At 30.4% G+C, this 26,782-nt stretch overlaps 1 protein-coding gene across 16 annotated transcripts; it reads left to right on the forward strand.

Annotated features, from left to right (window-relative positions):
- Nucleotides 1–1,801: 1,801 nt before the first annotated feature.
- LOC123292107 (myosin heavy chain, muscle) lies at nt 1,802–24,866 on the forward strand. Of its 16 annotated transcripts, none has more exons than XM_044872649.1 (23): nt 1,802–2,097; nt 2,474–2,617; nt 5,151–5,307; nt 5,934–5,961; nt 6,258–6,453; nt 6,526–6,589; nt 6,652–6,750; nt 6,852–6,955; nt 9,325–9,462; nt 9,538–9,807; nt 11,235–11,405; nt 13,571–13,901; nt 15,009–15,061; nt 15,741–15,828; nt 16,843–16,960; nt 17,677–17,794; nt 18,610–18,746; nt 18,813–18,939; nt 20,074–20,283; nt 20,686–21,572; nt 21,908–21,986; nt 22,246–24,327; nt 24,615–24,866. In XM_044872649.1, exons 1-23 carry the CDS (start codon nt 1,891–1,893, stop codon nt 24,696–24,698), a joined length of 5,892 nt encoding a protein of 1,963 aa, XP_044728584.1. In that variant the 5' UTR covers nt 1,802–1,890; the 3' UTR covers nt 24,699–24,866. The 16 variants fall into 16 exon arrangements, with proteins under 16 accessions (XP_044728584.1, XP_044728593.1, XP_044728587.1 ...); XM_044872658.1 differs by lacking the exons at nt 17,677–17,794; nt 21,908–21,986 and adding exons at nt 18,240–18,357; nt 21,661–21,739; XM_044872652.1 differs by lacking the exon at nt 17,677–17,794 and adding an exon at nt 18,240–18,357.
- The last annotated feature ends 1,916 nt before the right edge of the window (nt 24,867–26,782 follow it).

A 26,782-nucleotide genomic window follows, 5' to 3' on the forward strand; every position in this document is an offset into this window, starting at 1 on the left:
TTGGGTTCGAATCCCAAATTTTTTCTTTAAATTTTTTGTTATTGTGTTGATAAATTTGAAAAAAAAAAGTTATTGTGATTTTAATTTGCAATTTAAAGTGAATTTTTTTTGAGTGTTGCATATAAACTTTTAAATATAATTTCGTTTTCTATTTTCGAGAGTCTACTTACTGCGTAAGAACGTTCTCAGTGACGTCATATGAACAAGTCTATACGCATGTCCGTCTATAAATAGAAAAACATATTAAAATAAATCAGGGTTTGGCTCAATTCTATTCTTAAATTAAAATAAAAAGAAAGTTCTTTTTTTTCAAAATTTAATACACTTTAAAGTAAAAAAAATCAATTTTTTATGTAAACAAAAGTGAAATTCAATTCAAAATACGGACGATAGGCTTGAAAAAAAAAACATTAAAATTTATTTTTAATGAAAATTATTTTTAAAAAGCACATTACTCAAATACTTGAATTGCAAATGAGTCACATGACCTGAAAATTCAATCGCGCACAAGCAACTCAAGATAAAAATAGAACTTTGTATTGTATGACCGATCGCGGTTTGTTTTCCCGAATATCAACGAATTTAACTTTTTATATATTATTAACACACATATTTCTTACGACTCCATTTATGGAGTGCAATCCCAATTATAAATAATCTATCATAAAAGAATTTCTAAAATAATACAAATCGTTTTCCATTCTTTTATTTTACATTATGTAATTTTTTCTTAATGGAAATATTTAAATGAAATATTTTTAGTGCTGCATTTTATTTTTTCTAAATTAAAGCAATTTAATATTTGATTAATTAAATTCAAAAAGTTTTTAGCTCATTTTTTAAAAATTATTTTTATGAGAATTAACATTGAATTTTTATATCTTTCAATATGACCTTAATTAATTAGAGGCCTATAATAAATAGATAAAAAAAGTTTAATAATTTTTATTAAAGCCTTGCATTAAAAATATTTCAATAATATTGATGAAAAAATTATTTTGGAAAAAAGAAAAAACCGTTACAGATTTCATTAAAAATTTTCAATCAACATACAATAATATTAATTAAGAATGCCTTCGAATTAAATAGAAATTAAATCAAAACTTTCGCCCCATTTTAAAAAGCGTTCGGGTAATGTTATAAAAGTAGAAACATCTTATAATATAGCCCTGAATTAATTTCAAATAATTAGACCAGTAATTAAAAGGGGGATTATAAATGGCGTTTCCATGAACGGTATCAAGTATCCATTAGTTAGAAAAAAAATCTTTCAATTTCTTTTTGTGTCACCAATGGGCATTAAGTACGATGACAAGAACATGTCATGCTTATGAAATTGATGATTTTATTAAAATAATTCCGTATCTTTTTAATAGTTTTCGGGTTAATAAACTTCTAATAATTCTTCTAGATTTTTATTATCTTTTCTCAATCTCCAAATGACCGCCCTTTTGGAATATACGAATAAAAAAAACATTTGGTAGACATAATTACACATAATAAAATCGACAGTACAAAAGTAACTGATATACTTTTTTTGATTAATCTGTAAAGCGAATTAAAGTTTTTTGGCACTTTGTAATTTAAACGTAACTTTTAGAACATAAAAAAGTGTTTTTCTTACTTAAAAAGCATAGCCAAAATATTGGATCCAAGATTTTAATTGCAAAATAAAAATTTCTTTTGTAATGGATCTTAAATTTTGAAATTAATTCTTAATCTGGCTGTGCATTTTCGTAAAATTGGTAATAGAGACATTCTTAATTAAAATTATATGTAGATTAATAAATAATATAAAAACAATTTTTTTTAATATTTAGTTTTTTAAGGAAGGCTCTTGGGCTGTATTACGTGTCTCGATAGCCCCGATCTTTCTACCCGTCCGAAACCATGCCGAAAGTCGTAAAACAGGAAGGAGATGATCCCGATCCAACTCCATACCTGTTTGTATCTCTCGAACAAAAACGTATCGATCAAACAAAGCCCTACGATGCCAAGAAAACATGCTGGGTGCCGGACGACAAAGAAGGTTTTGTTCTCGGTGAGATCAAAGCCACCAAAGGTGATCAAGTCACCGTAACCGTTCCCGGTGGTGAGGTGAGTATTTTATTTATGAATATATCCATAGGATATGTCCCAAAACTCATTGAAAATAGAGTGTGGAAAGGAGATGAAATTCTAAGTTGAAAAGTACTTCGCAAAGCGTAAAACTTATTAATGAAGATTTTCTCTGTGGACGGGATATGTCAGATCAAAAAATCCCGCAGATCTTTTCTTCTTAGAATTATATTCTCAATGTATGCTTCTATCCAAGAATTTTGGGACCCTATATAATAAAAATCCCTATTCAAAATATATCCTTAAAATAAAGATTCAAATCTTTAATTTTCATTTGGGTGAAGTGAACTTTGTATTCATTTTATGTTTACAAATTATATAACCATTTTACTTAAATATGTTTGCCATATATTAGGAAAAAACCTTAAAGAAGGAACAGATTTCCCAAGTCAATCCACCAAAATTCGAAAAAATCGAAGATATGGCTGATTTAACATTCTTAAACGATGCAGCTGTATTACATAACCTTCGACAACGATACTACGCCAAATTAATTTATGTAAGTTGAAAGGAATTCTTAACAATATTAATAGGCAATATTTTTTGTATAGGACAAAGTCTTCAAGAAAGAACTCGTAACACAAGTCAATCCACCAAAATATGAAAAAGCTGAGGATATGTCAAATTTGACATACCTTAACGATGCCTCTGTACTTCATAATCTTAAACAGAGATATTACCATAAACTTATTTACGTAAGTGACCCCTGGAGAATCAACGACGAACAGAAAATGCTCGCCTGCTTTTTTTTTTGAAAAATTTGTTTTTCCTGTTCAAAATTTGTTTTACCTTCCCTTTTTTAATCAAGATCAAAATATTCAATTCCTTTTAACAAGTTCAAAATTTTTGCATACTAACAATTTGCTTTGCTTATGCCGAAAATTATACGTAAAGGCAAATTTCAAAATGAAAAATCCTTAAAAAAAAAGTTAAATAATTTAATGATAAATTCAAAATAAAGTCCATTAAGATTCATTACTTTTCTTTGAAATTACGTTCAAAACTATTCATTATTTCAGAGTAGAAAAAATTTTGAGATTATTTTGGAAATAATATTTTTAAGTTTAATTTTTAATCGATGAAATTCATTTATTCGATTATGTGATAATTGCCGATGAATTTTGTAGTTAATTCATGTTAAAAAATTATTTTTGACAATTTTTATTTCACAATGTGAACGCCAGCGTTGGATTTGATTTTGATATTTTGCGTATTTAATACCAAAGAATATAATGAATCTTTAAATTTTAAAAATTTCATTTTAATTAATCAATATTAATTTAAAAACTCCAATCTTGAACAAAATTTTTTTACTAACTTTGTAGTTAATGCTTTGCGGCTAATTTTTCATAGGGGTCATCAGGCAAAAATCGCCTTCCCCAACGAATATTTTGCAAAAAAAACAAGGAAATATTCATGATTTTTTATCATTATTTTTACACACGAAAACTTAAGCAGGAACCGTATATTAAAACATACAACCTGCGTAAATCAGATAAACAGATAAAAAGGGCTCAATAATCGTGCCCTATACAAAATTCATATTTTCATTACACTTATATTTTAATACACCACACAGGAACTGTATTGAAACATACAACCTGATCATCGACAGACAATATTTTTTTCTATGTTGTCCGAAAATTTTCATATTTTGTGTGTTCTACAAGAGTTTTTTTTCAGATGTTTTATCTCGTACATTTATACTTGAATAAAATATGACAATTTAAGTTTATGTACGAAGAAATTTGATGTAAATATTTTGAAATGCGAAAATTTAAACAAGAATGAAGATTTGTGGAAGAAATATTATCTCGTGTCTGTATCTCAAAAGGTTTTTATCTATATCACTGTATTTTACAGAGATGTAGAGACTAAAATCGTATAAAAACTTTTTTGAGCTATACCCTTTTATCAAAACACGGCAGTATAATTATTCAATTTTTGGAACTGGAAAATTGTGTGTTAGACATCGGACAGTGACAGCTTTTGTCAATTTTAAGTGAAATTTACAGAATTTAATGGACCCCCGATAAATTTTTCGGGTACAGAACCCTAAACTCGCACTTGAAACGTATCTAAGAAAACTATTTATTAACTTACCTTTTTCCTTAGAGCCTTTTCAAACTAAACCGATTTTGAGGACAATCACTTTTTTTTAAGTTGTTTCGGGTACGGAATCCTAAACTCACACATGAAACACAGCTAAGAACACTCTCCATTAAATTACCTTTCAAACGAAATAAAATAAAATAAAAAATGGTTTATCCGCTTAGGCGCTTAGATGCCACAGGCAGACAGACAGACAGACACACATAGCGGTCAAACTTATAACATTTTTTGGTTCGGGGATTAAAAATAAAAAAAGGGATAATTTGTTAATTCAAAAAGGGTCAATTTTTATAAAAACGGGTTAATTTGTTGAATCTAAAAATCGTAGACTTACTGCCAATGAATCTTTTTCAAAATTTTTCACAATATTTTCGGTTCTTAAAAGTCTATCCTCTACACAAATCTCGCAAATGCTTCCCAAAAGCGAATTAATTATATTGAGAACTTCTGTTAGAAAACATTAGTGCCTTAAGTAAAACTAATTCTTATAATTCCTTCTCTATGATGGAAGTTAGTTCAGAAAATATTAAAAATATCTACATATAGTAAACAGCTATACAGTTAGTTTGGGCGCTAAGGTATCAACGTGTTACGTTCTATAAATACTCAAATCTTTTGTTTATTCTGGCAAAGAAGGTAAAAATTGTATTAAAGACAAGAGCATTTCGGAATATTTACTACGAAAATCTACAAACTTTAATTTCGATATATTTTATCTGTATTTTTAAAGATAAAAAATTTTATTTTGAGCCGAAGTTTATGGAAATCATAGGAATATTAAAATGAGAGTAGGAATATATTTCACAGAAGTTTATATCGAAATTAGAGTTTATCGTTTTTTTTTGTGTGTGTGTTAATGTTTCTATTTAAATGAGGATGTTTCAATCAAAAATTTCATCAAACTTTTAATAACTTTACAGACATACTCAGGTCTCTTCTGTGTTGCTATCAACCCTTATAAGAGATTCCCTGTATACACACTTCGTTGTGCTAAATTATACCGTGGTAAAAGGCGTAATGAAGTTCCACCACATATTTTCGCTATTTCTGACGGTGCCTACGTTAACATGTTAACTAGTAAGTGAAAAACCAATATGCAAAAAAAGTACGAACACCAGGGAAATTTTGGATAAAAGGCTTAATTTTTTAAAGTAGACATAATTAACATTGTTTTTATGAGAAAATAGTAGATGGGTGATATGTTTTCATAGGTTTTCCAAAACTAGTCGGTGGAAATTTAAAAAAAAAACAATTTAAATTGAAGTTAAAACCTTAATAAATTATTGAAAACAAAAAAAACTCATTGTGCCCGACTAATAAAGAATGTATGAGCTCGGTGGTGGAGACACAAATTTAAAAAATATATATTTTCAAGTTTCATGGTGAGTTATGTTATAATTTGACAATGTGAGACGAAAAGTAAGAATAAAATTTTTCGATATCTGGAGTAATTTTCAAAATATCGAAAATTGAAAATTTTGTTTAATTATTTAGCTTTCGATATTTCGAAAACCAAGGGAGATATCGAAAAATTGTATTCTTATTTTTCGTCCATATTCCTGAAGTTATAACAAAATTCATCATCAAAGTTTCAAAATAAGGTACAAATAATTTTAACCCGAAGTCTAAAATTGTCTTGGCGTTCGAACTTACTTTAAATCTAAAGCAAAAATACTAACTTTTGTTTTATCATTTCCTTTTAGACCATGAAAATCAATCTATGTTGATTACGTAAGTATTTTTCAACCATGTATTTTGAGACTCAAAATCCCTGGAAAAAGTTTCTGAAAGAAAATATCTGTGAAAAAAATTTCTGAGGAAAAATTCGATTAAAACAAAATCCATAAAAAAAGTATAAAAATTACTACTTTTTAATGAGATGAGTGATAAAAAAAGTAATACCATTTTTCTCACGAGAATTTTCTTTCCCACGGACCTTTTTTACAGGGATCTGTAGGTCCTATCGTTATATACTCCTCGTCAAAGACTTGCACTCATTTTTACTAATAATTTTTTCTGATACTTAGTGGTGAATCTGGTGCCGGTAAAACTGAAAACACGAAGAAAGTAATTGCTTACTTCGCCACCGTTGGTGCCTCATCCAAAAAAGACCAAGCTTCTGAAAAGAAGGGAAGTTTAGAAGATCAAGTCGTACAAACTAACCCTGTACTTGAAGCTTTCGGTAACGCTAAGACCGTGCGTAATGACAACTCTTCACGTTTCGTAAGTATTTTTCCAAAATGAAAATAAGCTTTAAAATTAAAACAATATTTTTCAAGATTATAAATTGTTTAGGGTAAATTCATCCGTATTCATTTCGGTCCATCTGGTAAATTGGCTGGTGCTGATATTGAAACTTGTAAGTTTATCGAAAACAGAAAAATAATTGAACATAATCAAATAACTGAATTTTTCTTGCAGACTTGCTTGAAAAAGCTCGTGTCATCTCTCAACAATCTCTTGAACGGTCCTACCACATTTTCTACCAAATGATGTCTGGATCCGTTGAAGGATTAAAACGTATGTATTAGTAATTATTGATTTTTCAGGATAAAAAAAATCTACAGAAGAAGGAATAATGTTCAAAAAATAATATATTTCTTTTTATATATAAACTATAGCCTTGTGTCTTCTCAGCGACGATATCAAAGATTATTACTTCGTCTCCCAAGGAAAAACCACAATTCCCGGTATGGATGACGGTGAAGAATGTCAGCTCACTGACGTAAGTCTTATATACAATCTCAAATCGTATTTGAGATTAGATGAATGGTATTATGAGACTCTTCAGTAGACTCTGTGAGCTTAGTTTGGAAACAATTACTTCAAAAACTTCTCGTTAAAACAAGACGAAAAAGAGAATGTGGTTTTTTCATCCCTTTTTAGAAATCCTTATACACAAGGAGAGGAAAAGAGTGTTTGGTTTTATACATCCTCTATTGGAAACAAATTACTTCCAAATTTTTCTTTGAAAGAAAATGAATGTTTCCATATGGAGTTTTTTTTTCATAGTTTGAGACGACATACCTACCCAGTACCCTACAAACGATTTGAACAGTGTTGAGTTAGACGTATACACTGACAAATCATTACCCCAAATCCTACACATATAAAAAACACAAACTGTTTAAATTCACAGAAATGTGCCTCTTAACCAAGGACGTAAGCGAATACTACTTCATTGCACAAGGAAAAACTGCCATTCCTGGAGTTGATGATGGCGAGGAAATGTGTATTACTGATGTAAGTGATCGGGCCGACCCCGACCTTATAAACAAAACCATTTTCGCAGCTGATATATGTGCAAATCATACAATGTCCTAAATGTTTTTTATGTTTTGTCTTATTTAGATTTTTGTGTTTTGTCCGAATTTAGATTTTAGTTTGTGACCGTCCGCTTTATATGTCATATCTGTTTATTTTTTTTTTAATTTTTACTGTTACATTTTGTTTTTTTGTTTTTATATGTTTAGTTTTAAGATTAGTTTTTTTTTTTTCTGAAAGTAGCGCGGGTTTCCTTACCATTATTTTCGAATATACATTTGTATTTCTGGTTTATTTCATTTATTAATTCCGTTTCTCGTAGAAATGACTTTATTGACGAACAGAATGGAGGATTATCATTTTATTAATCAAGGTAAAACACGAATTCCTGGAGTAAATGATTGCGAGGAAATGCTTGTTACTGATGTAAGTCGATGAGACAATTTTCCATTCACGCGGAAAAAGTGCATAAAGATATTTCGCCATTTTAAATTGTAAATGTCTATGTGCTTTTTTCCTGGTGAATATCAACGCCCGTTATCTTTCTCTATTTAAAAAAGGAGCGTGGCGACTAAAGAATTGGTGAATCAAAAATTATATTCTACATGAAACGGAAAAAGTAAAAAAAAAAAGGAAAACAAAATTTATAATTGGAGATCAAAAATTATTTCAGTATTTATTTGATTTATTTTATTTTATTTTATTTTTTTTTTGCATTTTATTACAAAACTGACTGGCTATTTTAATTCAATTTTAATTTTTATAAGTCAAATAAATATTCCCAAAAAAAAAAAATATTCAGAATAATGGGTAATGTGAAAGTCGCTCGCTTCCAACAAAAACTAATTAGCATGTTTGTGAAACAGTAAGTAAATGCTTTTTGTGTTTGGCTTATTCGCTTTATTTAATTTCCAATATGGCGAAAAGTTTGAAGAAGAATACCTAAAATGAAAATTGTGCAGGCGCGCATCTTACGCAGACATTAAACTTAATATAGGTTTTCAAGTTCAATGAAAAGCTCGCTTCATAACTGATAATCGATAGATCAACACTTTAAATTAGAAAGTTGTTATTGATTAAAAAAGTAACATTTTTTGTTCGAAACATTTTTCCACAAACGGTTCACTATAGGCAAAACGGACTGAAAAGTTTTGCCTTTAAAAGTTTTAAGTTTTTTAAAATAATTGTTTCTGCGAAATCCAGGCACTCTTCGAAAATAATTTTCCAATAAATCCAATAAAACTGATTTGTTTTTCTATAAAGACCATTTTTTTTTCAAATTGATTGGACAAACACACAAAAAGTTGATTTTTGCTATCAATTACTGTCTAAACTACTACTTTGTCAGTTATGAATCAGAGTTAGGCTTTAATTGAACTCGAAAATCAACATCGAATTCAATGCCGGTATAAGATGTGTGCCTTTGTAGCTAATATTTTTCTTTTGAAACGATTTCCTCGATTAAATTTATTTATCGAGTTTCAAGTATTTGTCAATTTAAAACAGCACCCTGTTATATCAAATGCTGTATATTTGCTTAAACATCGAATCTATTGCTATCGTTAAGAGAATTTTGTTTCCAGATATACAAATTGTTGTAGTTATCTGCTCACGATGCTTAGAATTCGTGATCAAAATATCGTTAATCAAACTTTTCAGCGCTTTGTACGTTAAAAAATGCAAATACCTGCAACATTTGCTCAAATAAAAAAAATGCTAAAAAATTTCGTGCCTTACACAGGCTAGCATCATTCGTTATTTAAACTAAAAATGACAAACAAAATTGTCAAATCACAACAAAAAAACTAAAAATTTACATTCTTTAAACAGCAAGCCTTCGATATTCTTGGTTTCACCAAACAAGAAAAGGATGATATTTACAAGATCACCGCCGCTGTTATGCACATGGGTTCCATGAAATTCAAACAACGTGGTCGTGAAGAACAAGCTGAAGCTGATGGCACAGAGGTACTTAGAAAAATTTACAAGCGTACAAACTTAGAAAACAGAAATATATAAACTAAATAATTTTCTAATAAATAGGATGGTGAAAAAGTTGCTCAACTTTTGGGTGTTGACTGTGGTGAATTATACAAAGCTTTACTTAAGCCACGTATTAAGGTCGGTAATGAATTCGTCACCCAAGGTCGTAACAAGGATCAAGTAGCCTACTCTGTTGGTGCTATGTCAAAGGGTATGTTTGATCGTCTCTTCAAATTCTTGGTCAAGAAATGTAACGAAACTCTTGACACCAAACAAAAACGTCAACACTTCATTGGTGTACTGGATATTGCTGGTTTCGAAATCTTCGACGTAAGTTTTTAAAATAGATTGATTAAACAATACTTTTTTCTAATTCGGAAAATGTATTGTTTAATAAATTAAATAAAGCTTGAAAAGAATTTCAAAAGTGACTTGAGCATAATATTTGATAGTGGCAATATTTTTGGCATCAATATAGTCGGACTAGCGCTCTAAATAATTGAGCGAGTGAATTTTGTACAAATATTCTATATCTTGATCACTCATGTTGATAAGCAATGATAAAAAATATTTATCAAAGCTCACTTTTGAAAGGTAAAACAATTTATCTTTCATATTTAGGATGCGACCATTTATTTTATAAAGTTCTCAAAGTAATTTCTTACAGCAAAGGAGTTCGTTTAGGTTGAACCAGTCCATAAGATGACGTCAAATTTGATTTCAAATATATAGCAGTGAAATTTTAATTCATCATCAACTTTCCTGATCCTCTTAAAGTTCCTTCCCCTTTATAGATACCTCTTTAATTTTACAGCAAAAATTGACGCTTTCTAAAAAAAATAATTAACATTACTATATGCTTAACATTTTCACATTCACCAATCTCAAAATTAATCGCTTATTAATCGCTAAATCCGCTATTTGTAGTTCAACGGTTTTGAACAACTTTGTATTAACTTCACCAATGAAAAACTTCAACAATTTTTCAACCATCACATGTTCGTACTCGAACAAGAAGAATATAAAAAGGAAGGAATTGTCTGGACCTTTATTGATTTCGGAATGGACTTGCTTGCTTGCATTGACCTTATTGAAAAGGTTAGATTATTTATACTGTTAGGGGCGCTTGCATATTTTAGTATATTTAAGTTAAAATTAATTACACTCTTAGATTTAATAAGCTAAAAAATAACAATGCTGCTTCATATGCAAAAAAAAGGTAAGCGCAAATATTGCTAATTCATATAATTTTTTCATTTTCGATTTTGCATCGTCATTTGCATGTTGCACTATGCTATGAATTTCCCAACCAACTTCATTTCATTTTCAATGAAAACCTTAATTACATTTTGAACAATTTTGAGGAACAAAAATGTTGTGAAATTACCAAAAAAGATTGAGAGGTCTTCAGATCTTAATCTTGGTTCCTCTTGTGGTTAATACTGATATGTTTTTGTTAAAATCGATAAAAATTTCACTGCAAAATGTTGAAAAGTTATTAACATTTTTTTTTCCAGTATGTATAATTTTTTGTATGGAATAAGGACTCCAATTTGTTCGTTATAATATTTATTACAGCATTATTTAGGTTATGCAGTTTGCAGTATGCATTCCAGATGAATGTTTTTTATCCTATCCACTCCAGAGAATGTATTTTTTCTTAAAAAGTTCTTCTTTAAATTTTTTTTTTCCAACCAAGTAAAAAATTTTATTATAAAAAAAAAATTTCTTTGCATTTTTGATCGTACTCGAAATAGTACAACGGTTTCGAGCAATTGTGTATCAACTTTACCAATGAAAAATTACAACAATTCTTTAACCATCACATGTTCGTACTTGAACAAGAAGAATACAAAAAAGAGGGTATTGACTGGGCCTTCATCGATTTTGGAATGGACTTGTTAGCTTGTATTGAGCTTATTGAAAAGGTAAAGATGTTGGGTACGATATGGGTTATTTAAAAAAAAGTCGGACACCATGCAACGATTTGGAGAGGAGCTGAAAGGTTTGGTGTTTGAACCTTCTGCTGTATCCTGCTGTATTCTTATATTGTTCCAGAATTCCAGAATCACATATTATATAAATATGTTTATTTTGAAAATCTCATTTTTATGACTTTGAGAGCTTTCCTATATTTTTTACTTCTACATGTGTTAAACAAATGTTTTATTAAGACATACATTTGTTTTCTTGTAAATTTTATGTCTAGTTTTTAAGTGTTTTTATAATAATGTTTTGTACACCTGATCTAACCAAAACCATAAACCCTTGTATAAATGCAGTTTAACGGTTTTGAACAACTTTGTATTAACTTCACCAATGAAAAACTTCAACAATTCTTCAATCATCACATGTTCGTTTTGGAACAAGAAGAATATAAACGTGAAGGAATCGAATGGACCTTTATTGATTTTGGCATGGATCTCCAACAATGTATTGAATTAATTGAAAAGGTATAGGGCCCTTCTTAATACAATGGCTACCCTATACTATAATATAATAATTATTTATTATATATTTGAGCTTTAACTATTTTTCGTAACAATTTTTTTTTTTTTTGTTCAAATTTGATTCTAACATTCTATTTTACAGGAACGGCTTCCATAAAAAAATCTTTTTTTTTTCCTTTTTTTTTTGTCTTATGCTTTTCATGTTCAATTTTGTAAAATTTTTCTGTTTTTTTTTTTGTTTCTGTTTTCTGTGTCCGATATATGGACGACTGGACTGTAAATATGCGTGGACTGTTGATCTCAGTTGAATAGTTTTAATCAACTTTGTATCAATTTTACAAATGAAAAATTACAACAATTATTCAATCATCATATGTTCATTCTCGAACAAGAAGAATATGAACGCGAAGGAATTCAATGGACTTTCATTGATTTCGGTATGGATCTACAACCAACAATTGATCTAATTGAGAAGGTATCTTTTTGCCTTGCGACAAATCATAAAATAACATTTTTTTGATTAGAAGTTTTTTCGAAATTTTGATTAGAAAACGTTTCATTAGATTTTCTTTTTTTTTATGTAGAAGCTTTTAAAATTTCTTTCAAAATAATATTAATACGGAAAAAAATAATTCTACATCCAGTCGTCTATTTTACTGTGAATTTCACAAATTTAAAAGCTTCATGCTGTTGCTAATTTATTTTAAAATGTGAGTATTTATAAACAGTAAGCTCAGGCTGCACCATTATTGCAATTGGTAAGTGTGTGTGTCTGCACCAACATTTTAATGGAATTTTAAACTGAACTGGGAGAAATACATGTTTTGGATACACACACAATTGTAAATATTTTCATGATTATGGTCTTTCTATCGGATAGAGAAAGAACGCAATATCTTTATTTCTCAAAATAGTAGTTGTATTAGTTCAATAAATCTGCCAAATACTCTTCTATATTTCTCGTCTGTGAACATAGTATAGAAAACAGCACATGGTCACAGCACACAATAAAATTGAAAAACAGTAATTCGTGTACAGTAATTCACTTCTGAATTTAACTAGATAAAAATATTCGCCAAAGAGTAACCTTTGTTTATTGTTTTTTCGTAAACTAAACGGTCAATTACATTCTATTTATGTTTTCGATCATATATCTAGTTTTGTTTTCGAAGTTACTTTCTTAGATTTCTCCAAACCTAGTCGGTGAAAATTAAAAAAAAAAATAAATAAATAAATAAATTAAGTTAAAACCTTAATAAATTATTGAAAACAAAAAAATAATGGTGAAAATATAATATCGTTAGAAATACCTTAATAATATGGCCTCTATGTAGATGTTGACGGCTACACTAGCACGGCAAATTATCCTCCTTGTAAAAAAATGTTAGAATACGTTAAAATTCAAAAATCGAATTAAATTTTGCGGAGATTTTGCAAAGTCTCTGCAAAATTTCCGAAAGTTTACAAGACATATTACACGTACGTAAAATATGTAACGCAAAAACGGATAGACGGAAATTTCTTCGACCAGGAGTGAAAATCTACGCGTTTTTTATAAAAATATTCACAACTGTGTTAAACTTCAAAAAAATTGCGCAAAAAAAATTCGTTATTTTAAATAACTCTTTTTTATAATTAAACAGCCTATGGGTATCTTGTCCATCCTTGAAGAAGAATCTATGTTCCCCAAAGCTACTGACAGAACCTTTGAGGAAAAATTGAACAACAACCATTTGGGTAAATCACCAAACTTCTTGAAACCAAAACCACCAAAACCAGGTCAAGCTGCCGCTCACTTCGCTATTGGGCATTATGCTGGTAATGTACCATACAACATAACCGGTTGGTTAGAAAAGAACAAGGATCCCTTGAACGACACTGTTGTCGATTTATACAAGAAGGGTACAAATGCACTTTTACGTGAAATCTTCGCTGATCATCCAGGTCAATCTGGTACAGCTGCTGAAGCTAAAGGTATAGTATTTATAAACAAACATTTTGGTCCAGTGCACTTACGTAAATCATATTGGGGTGACAAAAGTTTTCACACTATATTTTTTTTATTAATGCATTCAATAGGGGGTTTTTTGGAGCCATTAAATTTGATTTTGCTCATTCGGAAAATCAGATTTAAGGTCTCCCAACAACCTCCTATTGAATTAATGAATAAAAAAATCTATTGTCAAAAAAATTGGGTCGGTCCGTGAGTGCATTGGACTGTTTCCTTTCATGATTATTTTCATATCATTAAATGGGTCTAGAATTTGGGATTTGGGATTATGATGTTTTTTGTAATGGGGAACATTTAAAAATATTTATTGCATAATTTAGGTGGAAAACGTCCAAAAGGATCTGCATTTATGACTGTATCTGCTCTATATAGGGTAATTACTTCATGAACTATTTCCAGCTTAGAACGTGATATTTTAAAACAAAAGCTTAGATGTCCTGTCTATTTCAATACTTTCATTTGCATCAAAATTTATAAACTAATTTTAATCATTAACATTTATTCTTCCATTTTCAATTCAATCCTTTAAACATTATCCTGTATTTTTTCTGGAATAATTCGCTTTTTCCTTTCATAATAATTGAAACATCTGTTTCACTTGAAAATTTTTCTATGGTTATAAAACATTTCAAATATAGGGTGTCCAAAATATTTCAATTCAACACTCTGTATTGAATTAGGGATTAAAATTTGAAGGAAAAGAGTCTTGAGAAGTTTTTCGAGTTGACTTTTCAATGGTATAAGGAATCCAAAATTTCTGAGCCTGTTTTTTTGTATAGAATTTTATTTTCCTTATCAATATATTGTTCGAATATAACCATTGCGGAACACCCTAAATGTTCAAATTATACTTTTTTCCAAATACTTTATCTTTCTGAACTATTTTTCGTTCCAATCGATTTCTTTCATTGATAGATGGGGGGATAACACTATCATGTTTTATTCATAATATTTTTTTTCGAAAATCCTGAAACTTGAAAATCAATAATTTTTTCCCAGAAATCATATAAATAAAATGTATTTGTTTTGCACGAATTTGCTTTAATCGTATTTGTCTATGACTATAGGAGCTGGTCGTGGTAAGAAGGGTGGTGGTTTCGCCACTGTATCTTCTGCCTATAAGGTGATTAAAAAAAAATTTTCTCAAAATGTATATTTTTTGGATTTTATTTTTTGGAATTTTTCTAGTATATATACATTTTCTGACTACAAAAAATTACTTCCAAAGTCAGAAAATATGAGTTTTTATTTATTATAACTTCACACACGAATTGTATATATTATTTTTTTTCTAGATCACAATTTTAATTCTTATAATTTTTTAGCATGATTAAATGATCAAAAGGTCGGTTGTAGCTATTATTTATGACAGGGCTAATAAGACCAATTTTGATTTGTAAAATATGATTTTAAATTGTACAAAGAATTTATATTTTACACTTGTTTTTTTTTCTAAACGACACCAGAGTAGTTAAAACTTCATACAAATCACTGCTCTAGTTCCAAGTAAAAAAATTTTACTTTTAACACATCACAAAAAGCTCACAATTATTCACTAATCCAATTAATCATAGTATTTTAAGGTGTTTTGTTTTTTTCTTAACAAATTTTGATAATAATTTCTTCATTGGAATAAAAATCACTGTGTGTTTTTACTAAAATTACAATATGCTTTTAACTAATTTAAAAATCTTTTATCTAGCTCGAATAGAATTATCGTTTGTGTTTTTATCGTCAAAATCTCAAAAAAATCTGAGAAACTTAAGGCAATTTCGTTAAAAATTTGGATATTCATGTTTTAGGAACAATTGAACAACTTGATGACCACTTTGAGATCAACTCAACCTCACTTCGTCCGTTGTATCATCCCCAATGAATTGAAACAACCTGGTTAGTAAAACTTAGAAATGATTAAAATGAATTATCATTTAAAAAATTTTCATGGCTTATAATTTGAGAAGATTTACAAATTACAATGTACGGATTACATAAACCCTATAAACCTTTGGTCAGGGTTCTATAAACCCTATAAGCCTTTGGTCGGGGTTTTATAAACCCTATAAACCTTGAATAGGTATAGAAATTTGTAATATGCTATGCGGCAAATTTATCGAAAAGTCAAAACGGTTTTGACATGAAATGGCGGAAAATATATTCTCAACCAAACGTATAATTTTTAAAAACCTTATTCATATACGTTTGCTGAAATAATGACGAATTCTTAAGCATATAGCATCGAAAAAAAAGATTTGCATGGAATTTTTCTCTTCAGTTCAAATTGTATTTGTATTTTTTTGTATCAGAATTAGCTAAAGAAACTTAGGGCGGGTATTAGCTACGTTGGCCGAGCGAGTACAGGCACAAACTTTAACCGTTTGACTACTGACTGGGCGGTTGTGGGTTCGAATTCAGAATTATAATTAATGGGGCGGTAAATTGACCACACTGCCGTCGCTTGGATAAGAACGAAGTAATAGACATCATAAATTTAATTTATATTCGAATTTAGTCTAAAATAAATAAAGATTAAATATAATGGTGCGGGTGGCCTCAGTTAAAGATGGGTGTCTAACAACGGAAGTTAAACGCCATTACTGTTATTATTAAAATAGGATCGTTAAAAAAATTTGCGTGGAATTTTTTTCTTCAGTTCAAATTCTATATGTATTTTATTGCATCAGAATTAGCTACAGAAACTTAGGGCGGCATTTTTTACCATTGTCCAAGAGTGGCAGTGTAATTTTGGCATATCAAACCATAAGAAATACGTCGAATAAAGCTGCAATACAGCTCAATTTTTGATACTTTTATAGCAGGAAGATAAAGAAAAACTATGAAAATTTTCAAAATGATATTCTCCATTTTGTGGAAGACAAATGTGTTAATATTTTTTTTCCCTCTTAGGTGTCATTGACTCACATCTTGTTATGCATCAATTGACATGTAACGGTGTACTTGAAGGTATCCGTATTTGTCGTAAAGGTTTCCCCAACAGGATGGTGTACCCAGATTTCAAACTTCGGTAAATATAAGTTTTTTTTTTTTTAATTAAACTTTAATTAGTAGAATCAACTTGAAATGAATAACTTGATTAATTATTTATTCTGGTGAATATAGTTATATGATCTTAGCTCCGGCTATAATGACAGCCGAAAAAGATCCCAAAAAAGCAGCCGAAAAATGTCTTTCATCAATCGCATTAGATCCAGAAAGTTATCGTTGTGGTCACACAAAGGCAAGATAATTTGAAAATGACCTTTCTTAGTCCTCTGTGATATGAAATGATTTTTACTTAGTCCTCTGTGATATGAAATGATTTTACCTATACCCCTTATATGTTATGATGGATGATATAGAAATTTTTTTTGTTTGACCCTTAGAATTTGACCCTTTCACATATTTTATCCAAAAATTAATTAGTGCACTTTTAGGATTGATCCAGAATTTAAAAAAAAAATGTTTTAGACACAACTACATTTTTATAATGAACTTTAGTTTATAGTTTTGATTTAGGAGTTGAATAAAATTTTTTTCGTTCCAAAATGTTGCAAAATGCAGGTCTAGAAAAATTATGAGGATATCATTGAACCTTTCCATAAAAGTTTTTTTTTTCTGGAAACAATTTTCTATTTGCTAAGGCTATTTTATAAAAAAAATTTTATTCAATTATGTGACTAATATCACCCAAATTTTATGAGACATCTTAATACTTCTATGCATCAACGTGTTACCCTTTAGATACAAGATCCTCAACCCTGCCCCCGTAGACAAAGAATCTGATATTAAGAAAGCAGCTGCACTCATCTTGGAATCAACTTCTCTTGATCCTGATATGTACCGTTTGGGACACACCAAGGCATGATATTTAGATATATAGGATTTCCTTTACGATATATTTTCGCTTCCAAAACATTTTTTATTTACAAAATGGTGAAATACTTTCAATACTAGGTATCAATTGCCACAATTATAACTGGGCAACATACCACCAATTTTGTACCAAAGCATTGTTGTTTTTTTAAGTGTTTCCTTTTTCAGAAATTTATTCTTTTGTTTTTAATTTAACGTCTAAACCGCCAAAGAACAAGCAGAAAGACGAAAATTGTGTACTTTTTTAAAATTCTTATTAAATTATTGAAAAATTCATGTAAATATTAAAAATTTCATTTTGGAAATTTCTTTTTAATAAATTAATTCTTTTTAATAAATTAAGCAAATTTGATAAGAATTTTAATTAATTTTAACTTTTTTTTTTGTTGAATTGAGTTTTTATTTGACTAACTAATTGTACCCAAACACAGATACAAAATTCTGTGCGCTAATCAAATCAAAGAACCATGTGCTCCAGAAAAAGCAGCTCAAATTATTCTAGAATTCATAAACATGGAAGCTGATCAATTTAGAATGGGCAAAACAAAGGTGATAAACCTTGCTTAGAAAAAAACCCGCTGTTTTTAAACCCTTTCCTAACCCTATTTTAAATGTAACAAACCTTTCCCAAACTTAACTGTGTTATTTGCTTTTTTTTTCTTTCCTTTTTTTAATTGGATATTTTTTGTTTAAAAATTTTCAAATTATATTTTCAATTATTTTGGCTTAATTGATGTGTAATCTTTGTGAAAAATGTTATACTAATTTAAATACCATGGGGGGACTTTGGGAAATATATAGGTATTCTTCCGTGCTGGTGTCTTGGGTCAAATGGAAGAACTTCGTGATGAACGTCTTTCTAAGATCCTTTCTTGGATGCAATCATGGATTCGTGGTTACCTCTCAAGAAAAGACTTCATCAAATTACAAGAACAACGGTAATTTAATACATAAATCTCTTTTGAAAAATTTGAAACCAATTGCTTTAATTTTTTTGTATACAGTCTTGCCTTACAAGTTGTACAACGTAACTTGCGCAAATACTTGCAACTCCGTACCTGGCCATGGTGGAAATTGTGGCAAAAGGTCAAACCTCTTCTCAACGTCACCAGAGTCGAGGACGAACTTGCCGTAAGTATAAATATTTTCAAAAATAATTTTATGAAAAAAATTTTTTAACTTAATTCTTTGATCATCAAAAGCCTTTGATGAAAACTTTGATGTTTCAATATTTATTTTATTTTCATTTGATATATAAATATACAAAAAAATTTTTCTCAAAATTTCACACTTTTAAAACTGCTCTTCATTTTAACGCGATCTAAACAAAATTTAATTCTAACACATATTAAATTCATAAAAAAAAGAAGATTATCATCGACATAGCTTTAAAAAGTAGGATAATTTTTACGCTTCAATTAATATTGAAATCCCACATAAAATTCCATGCACCTACAAGATTAATATCGCCAATTATATTTTTGGACTATACGGAAGAAGAACATGTTCAAAGTAACAGCTTCATTAATTTTCAAAAACTATTTTTATGATTATGAATATACCTGAGATGAAAAAATGACCTCACAGATATGATTCAAAAAAAAAATTAATAAATTTATTTACCTGGCTATAGGTGATACATACTTATATGTCCAGCTCCAATTTTTCTTTAATAACAAATTGGCATACATCCAAATGAGATACATATCGTTAATGTAATATATTTTGTACGTTTCAATTTATTTGATCTGATTAAATTATGGAGAAGGGGATATTTTTTTCGGATACCAAACGCTGTATATCATGTATCGTTTAAAAAAAATGTATATTTTTAATATGCGCGAATTGTACATGTATAATTTTTCACCAAGGCGTTGCAACACATTTCTTCGCGCCCACACATGAACTTTTTCTGGAATATGATGACTACTTAAACCCCTCTTAAATATGAACACTTTAGTTACACTCCAGCATTCAACTCTTTCACATTATTTCCAACTAGTGAAATGAGTGTAGTGCGAATTATCAATACGAAATCGAAACGATATTATTAAATCGATAATAATACGGGTTTACAAATATTCCAGTTTAATTTTTAAATAATAATTAATTCGGGAATAATTTTTAAATAAAATAATTTAATTATTTACTTTTTAAATTGTTTTTAAATATAATAATTAATTCAAAATGGAGAGTAGTGACTCAAATACCGAAATAATTGAACATTATCAAACCAGAAAAGATAAAGCTGAGGAAATGTTACAGAAATTGGAAGAGAAAGCCCAAAAAGCACAAGAAGCTTTTGAACGTGAAGAAAAAGCACGTAAAGAACTTGAAGTACTTCATGCAAAATTGTTGGAAGAAAAGACCGCTCTCTTGGGTCAATTGGCTGGTGAAAAAGGATCTTTAGGTGAAATCACCGAAAAGGCTAACAAACTCGCAGCTCAAAAGGCTGACTTAGAATCACAATTACATGTAAGTAAAATCAAATAATTTTATTTATATTAAATTAATTAATCCATATATTTTTGAAATAATTTTTATGAAGTATATCTCTAATTACACTCTGGAACGATAATTCAGTTAATCGTTATTAGAGAGTTTATTTTTGGATTAAAACGCAAATATTTATATTCACTGGAAATAACGACTATAACATATTTTTTATGCATCTGTTATGTTTCACCTGAAAATATTTCTCATAATCTATTTTTAAATAATATATTCGATAGAAAATTATATTCGCGTTATGAATCATTTAATGCTATTTTATTTTTAAATATTTTACCTACATAAAATTTATTTTTAAATTTTAATAATTTATTTTTGGAATTTATTAATTATTTTTAATATTTTTATTTGATTTTTTGTAAATAGGATACTCAAGACCGTCTTACCTCAGAGGAAGATGCTCGTCAACAACTTGCTCAAGCTAAAAAGAAGTTGGAACAAGAGCTTGCTGGTTTGAAGAAAGATGTTGAAGATCTTGAATTAACTGTTCAAAAAACTGAACAAGACAAAGCCACCAAAGACCATCAAATCCGCAATTTGAATGATGAGATCGCACACCAAGATGAACTCATCAACAAATTGAACAAAGAAAAGAAGAACCAAGGTGAAATTAACCAAAAAACAGCTGAAGAACTTCAAGCCGCCGAAGACAAGGTTAACCATTTGAACAAAGTCAAGGCTAAACTTGAACAAACTTTGGATGAACTTGAAGATTCATTGGAACGTGAAAAGAAATTACGTGGTGATGTTGAAAAATCAAAGAGGAAGGTAGAAGGTGACCTTAAACTTACCCAAGAAGCTGTTGCTGACTTAGAACGCAACAAGAAAGAACTTGAACAAACTGTTCAACGTAAAGACAAAGAAATCTCATCATTGTCTGCCAAATTGGAAGATGAACAATCCCTTGTTGGCAAAACACAAAAACAAATCAAGGAATTGCAAGCTCGCATTGAAGAACTTGAAGAAGAAGTTGAAGCTGAACGTCAAGCACGTGCCAAGGCTGAAAAACAACGTGCCGATTTGGCCCGCGAACTTGAAGAACTTGGTGAACGTCTTGAAGAAGCTGGTGGTGCAACATCTGCCCAAATTGAGCTCAACAAGAAACGTGAAGCTGAACTCAGCAAACTTCGTCGTGACCTCGAAGAATCTAACATCCAACATGAAGGTACATTGGCTAACTTACGTAAGAAGCACAATGACGCCGTAGCTGAAATGGGAGAACAAATTGACCAACTCAACAAAATGAAAGCCCGGTATGTATTTTTAATTCAGTTTATTACATAAAAATTTTCAATATATTATTTAAATTTTTACTTAAATAATAATTTGCAAATAAAACAGGGCTGAAAATGATCGGGCTCGTGTTCATGACGAACTCAATAATACACGTCTCGCTGTTGATCAAGTAGCACGAGAGAAGGTAAAGCTGCAGATTTCTTGCACGATCTGTAGCACTTCCCTTGTAGTGATCAATAAATCCTTCCAAGTGTGTGTTATCCATATTTGTTTACAGATAAAGTTCAGCCCTGAAATGAAATAAAAACTGTTATCATGTAAAATAATATATAACTTTTAATTATGTATTTAGAGCTGAAAAAGAAAAGGCCCAATACTTCGGTGAATTGAACGATCTCCGTGCTGGAGTTGACCATCTTGCAAACGAGAAGGTATTATTTTTTCCAGGAAAATCGCTTCCGCAATTTAGGAAAACACAGCTATTATATAATCAATGCTTTTATTAATGAACAGGAGCTGAACGCAATATTATAAAATTTAAAAAAAAATTACAATTTTAATTATCCTTTACTAATATGTCACTAACGTTCAAAAAAATAAAACTTTAACAGACCTTGTTGCTAACAACATGCGTGTGAAATTTTTAAATATAAAAGGCAAAACATAATCGATTTTTTTTTTGTAACTTAGGCCGCTGCAGAAAAGATTGCTAAACAACTTACACAACAACTTAATGACGTACAAGGCAAATTAGACGAAACCAATCGCACACTTAATGACTTCGATGCCGCCAAGAAGAAGCTTTCAATTGAAAACTCTGACTTACTCCGTCAACTCGAAGAAGCCGAATCACAAGTCTCCCAACTTTCAAAGATCAAGATTTCATTGACCACACAACTCGAAGACACCAAACGTCTTGCTGATGAAGAAGGTCGTGAACGTGCTACTTTACTCGGCAAATTCCGTAACTTGGAACACGATTTGGACAACCTTCGTGAACAAGTTGAAGAAGAAGCTGAAGGTAAAGCTGACTTACAACGCCAACTCAGCAAAGCTAATGCTGAAGCTCAATTATGGAGATCTAAATACGAATCTGAAGGAGTTGCCCGTGCTGAAGAACTTGAGGAAGCTAAACGCAAGTTACAAGCTCGTCTCGCTGAAGCCGAAGAAACAATTGAATCACTCAACCAAAAATGCTTGGCTCTTGAAAAGACCAAACAACGTCTTGCCACAGAAGTTGAAGATTTATCACTTGAAGTTGACCGTGCCACCGCTATTGCCAATGCTGCTGAAAAGAAACAAAAAGCATTCGACAAAATCATTGGTGAATGGAAACTTAAAGTTGATGATCTTGCTGCTGAACTTGATGCCAGCCAAAAGGAATGCCGTAACTACTCCACTGAACTCTTCCGTCTCAAGGGAGCTTATGAAGAAGGACAAGAACAACTTGAAGCTGTCCGCCGTGAAAACAAGAACTTGGCTGATGAAGTCAAAGACTTACTCGACCAAATTGGAGAAGGTGGCCGCAACATCCATGAAATTGAAAAAGCAAGAAAACGTCTTGAAGCCGAAAAAGACGAACTTCAAGCCGCTCTTGAAGAAGCTGAAGCCGCTCTTGAACAAGAAGAAAACAAAGTACTTCGTGCTCAACTCGAATTATCTCAAGTACGTCAAGAAATTGACCGCCGCATCCAAGAGAAAGAAGAAGAATTCGAAAACACACGCAAAAACCACCAACGTGCATTGGACTCAATGCAAGCCTCCCTTGAAGCCGAAGCTAAAGGTAAGGCTGAGGCCCTTCGCATGAAGAAGAAGTTGGAAGCTGACATCAACGAATTGGAAATTGCTCTTGACCATGCCAACAAAGCTAACGCTGAAGCACAAAAGAACATCAAACGTTACCAACAACAACTTAAAGATGTTCAAACCGCTCTTGAAGAAGAACAACGTGCCCGCGATGATGCTCGTGAACAACTTGGTATTTCTGAACGTCGTGCTAACGCTCTTCAAAACGAACTTGAAGAATCTAGAACACTTTTGGAACAAGCTGACCGTGGCCGTCGTCAAGCCGAACAAGAATTGGCTGATGCTCATGATCAATTAAACGAATTATCAGCACAAAATGCTTCAGTTTCTGCTGCCAAGAGGAAACTCGAATCAGAACTCCAAACCTTACACTCCGACTTAGATGAACTTCTTAACGAAGCTAAGAACTCAGAAGAAAAGGCCAAGAAAGCCATGGTTGATGCTGCCAGATTAGCTGATGAGCTCCGTGCTGAACAAGACCACGCACAAACTCAAGAAAAATTACGAAAGGCTCTTGAAACACAAATCAAAGAATTGCAAGTACGATTGGATGAAGCCGAAGCTAACGCACTTAAAGGTGGAAAGAAAGCAATCCAAAAATTGGAACAACGTGTACGCGAATTAGAAAATGAACTTGATGGAGAACAAAGACGACATGCTGACGCACAAAAGAACTTACGTAAATCAGAACGTCGCATCAAGGAATTGAGCTTCCAATCTGAAGAAGACCGCAAGAACCACGAACGTATGCAAGATCTTGTAGACAAACTTCAACAAAAGATCAAAACATACAAGAGGCAGATCGAAGAAGCAGAAGAAATTGCTGCTCTCAATCTTGCCAAATTCCGAAAAGCACAACAAGAATTAGAAGAAGCCGAAGAACGAGCTGACTTAGCCGAACAAGCTATTTCCAAATTCCGTGCAAAGGGACGTGCCGGATCTACTGCCCGTGGTGCTAGCCCAGCGGTAAGTAACACTCTTAGAAACTATTTCAAATAATAATTATTTATGCTTATTGCAAAATGCTTTAAATATACCTTAAATTTTCTTATAGCCGAAGGGGCGCAAACTTGCGCTGGAGTAACCTCAAGCTTACTTGTAAGTTAGATAGATATTTAGAAAAAAAGAAACAGATACAGTTCCTGCCTGATACGATGTACTAAAAACGTGCTCGTATCGAAATTACCCTAGCATGGTGTGCTTTGCAATAAATAATTTAATTAAATACTTACATTTTTGTTTCTAATTTACAGCCTCACCGATCGTTGGCTCGACCACAATTGGACGGATTAAGCTTCCCACCTAGGTTCGACCTCCATCCCGAAGGGGAAATCTAAAAACATCACATTTTACCTTTTATTTTTAAAAAGGCTATTGTATATTTTGAACAAAAAAAAATCTTTATTTTAATTTTGTGTTAAAACGAAATTAATCCATAACCAATCTTTTTTTCATATCATTTTTACTCATAGATTGGTTTCTTAAATAAAAAAACAAAAAAGCATTCATTTTATTCGTTAATTTTATAATTTCATTTATTTTAATTTATATAATTTAATTTTTTTTTTGTTTTATTTTATTCGTTATTATTTAAAATGAACATATAATAATAATTTTCAATTAATTATTATATTTAAAATATATTCCGAAAAATATGAACATACAAAATAAACAAATTAAAAAAAAAATAACACCTTTATTATGATAAATAAAGAAGATTAAAATAATGGTTCGTCCGTACCTGCATATTAATGCGACTACTAAAACAAATTATTTTTATTATTAGAGACACGTACTGCCATCTTAACACAGCCCTGTTGCCGCAATTTTATCGCAGATCTCACGATACCATTGTGCGTAATATAATTTAAAAAAAAAATAAAAATATTTTCACAAAATGTTATAATTTATAATTAATTTTATTTTATTTGTTTATTACTTGTACACTATTACTATTATTATTATTACTATTATATTATATATTATGTAAGAGTGAGACAGACGATGTATGATGAACAAAAGCCAAGCACCAATAAACAAATTGATATCGTTATCATTTTAATTGTCTTTTTTATTTATTAATTTTATTATTCTTCCAGAATTTTAAAGGACAAAACCTTTCTTGTGATAATTGAAGTTTTCAGAGAATTTAACAATAAAACGAAAAAACTTCCATGGGCATCCATCCTCGTCTATGAGCAATGCGGACTTGCATAAAGAGACACACAATAAACTTTATGGCACGCAATAAACTTATAACAATGGTGGCTTTGACTTAAAATAACTCGCCCACACCTGCTTTTGAACTGTTCAATCAACTGATTATTTTCACTAGTATACTAACTACAAAGTGCTTCTTCTTTAATAAAGGGACGCAAGATATACTCACCAACGAACGACAAAATTTATCCATGGAAATGAATCACCCAACAAACGTTCTACCATTCAACTAAAACGTTTAAGGTAGTACGAGCGCCAAGGCAAGTTTGGACTAGTGGTTGAAATTATTCGTACCTTATTTTCAACTTTGATGATTAATTTTGTTATAACTTTATGAATGAAGACGAAAAATAAGAATAAAATTTTTCGACATCTGCCTTTGTTTTCGAAATATCGAAGGTAAAATAATTAAAGAAAATTTTCAATTTTCGATATTTTGAAAATTACTCCAGATATCGAAAAATTGTATTCTTACTTTTCGACTTATATTGTAGAGTTATAACATAATTCACTATCAAAATTATAATTATAAAAAATATACAATTTTTTAAATTTGTCCCCCACTACCGTGTTCATACATCCTTAATTAGTCGGGCACAACGGGTTTTTTTTGTTTTCAATAATCTATTTAGGTTTTAACTTAAAAATAGTGTTTTAAATTAGAAATAGTGTTTTTTTTTTAATTTTCATCGACTAGTTTTGGAGAAATCTATGAAAACATACCACCCATCTACTGTTTTCTCATAAGACCAATGTTAAGTATGCCAACTTTTGAAGTCATTTATTTATTTAAATAATTAGGCAACTTCCAAAATTGATTTAGATTTAGTTCACTTGTACATCGACACTTGTACATCCTTAAGAAATAGTAATACTTTAATGTTTTCTGTTTTATGCCATCTTGAAGGTATGGTTGTGAAACATTTTTCCAACCGTACGACAATATCGTTCACTTTTCAACTTATTGGAATTTTTCTTACTTCCGGTCGAGCAACTTCAAGTTTTTAGGTATAGCAATTTTTTCCATTCAGTCTTGGTGGCGCTGATTTCCCACAAAACTTGTTTTTTTTATAATTTATAGCGTAAATTCTGAACTTATATAGCAAAAATCACGCTGTGTCCTTTTCAGTAAAATCGTCAATCAAAATACTTCGATCGCGTACTCGCTTGTTTAGACATCCACAGATTCGGTCATTCCTTA

The sequence above is a fragment of the Chrysoperla carnea genome, chromosome 2 (genome assembly GCF_905475395.1).
Source record: "Chrysoperla carnea chromosome 2, inChrCarn1.1, whole genome shotgun sequence".
In the NCBI taxonomy this organism is placed as follows: domain Eukaryota; kingdom Metazoa; phylum Arthropoda; class Insecta; order Neuroptera; family Chrysopidae; genus Chrysoperla; species Chrysoperla carnea.

Coding starts and splice junctions, on each gene's coding strand:
- LOC123292107 (XM_044872643.1), top strand. CDS start 1,891: ATGCCGAAAGTCGTAAAACAGGAAGGAGATGATCCCGATCCAACTCCA. Junction 6,751..6,851: donor ATCCGTTGAAGGATTAAAAC/GTATGTATTAGT, acceptor TATAAACTATAG/CCTTGTGTCTTCTCAGCGAC. Junction 18,940..20,073: donor GAGTCGAGGACGAACTTGCC/GTAAGTATAAAT, acceptor GAAATGTTACAG/AAATTGGAAGAGAAAGCCCA.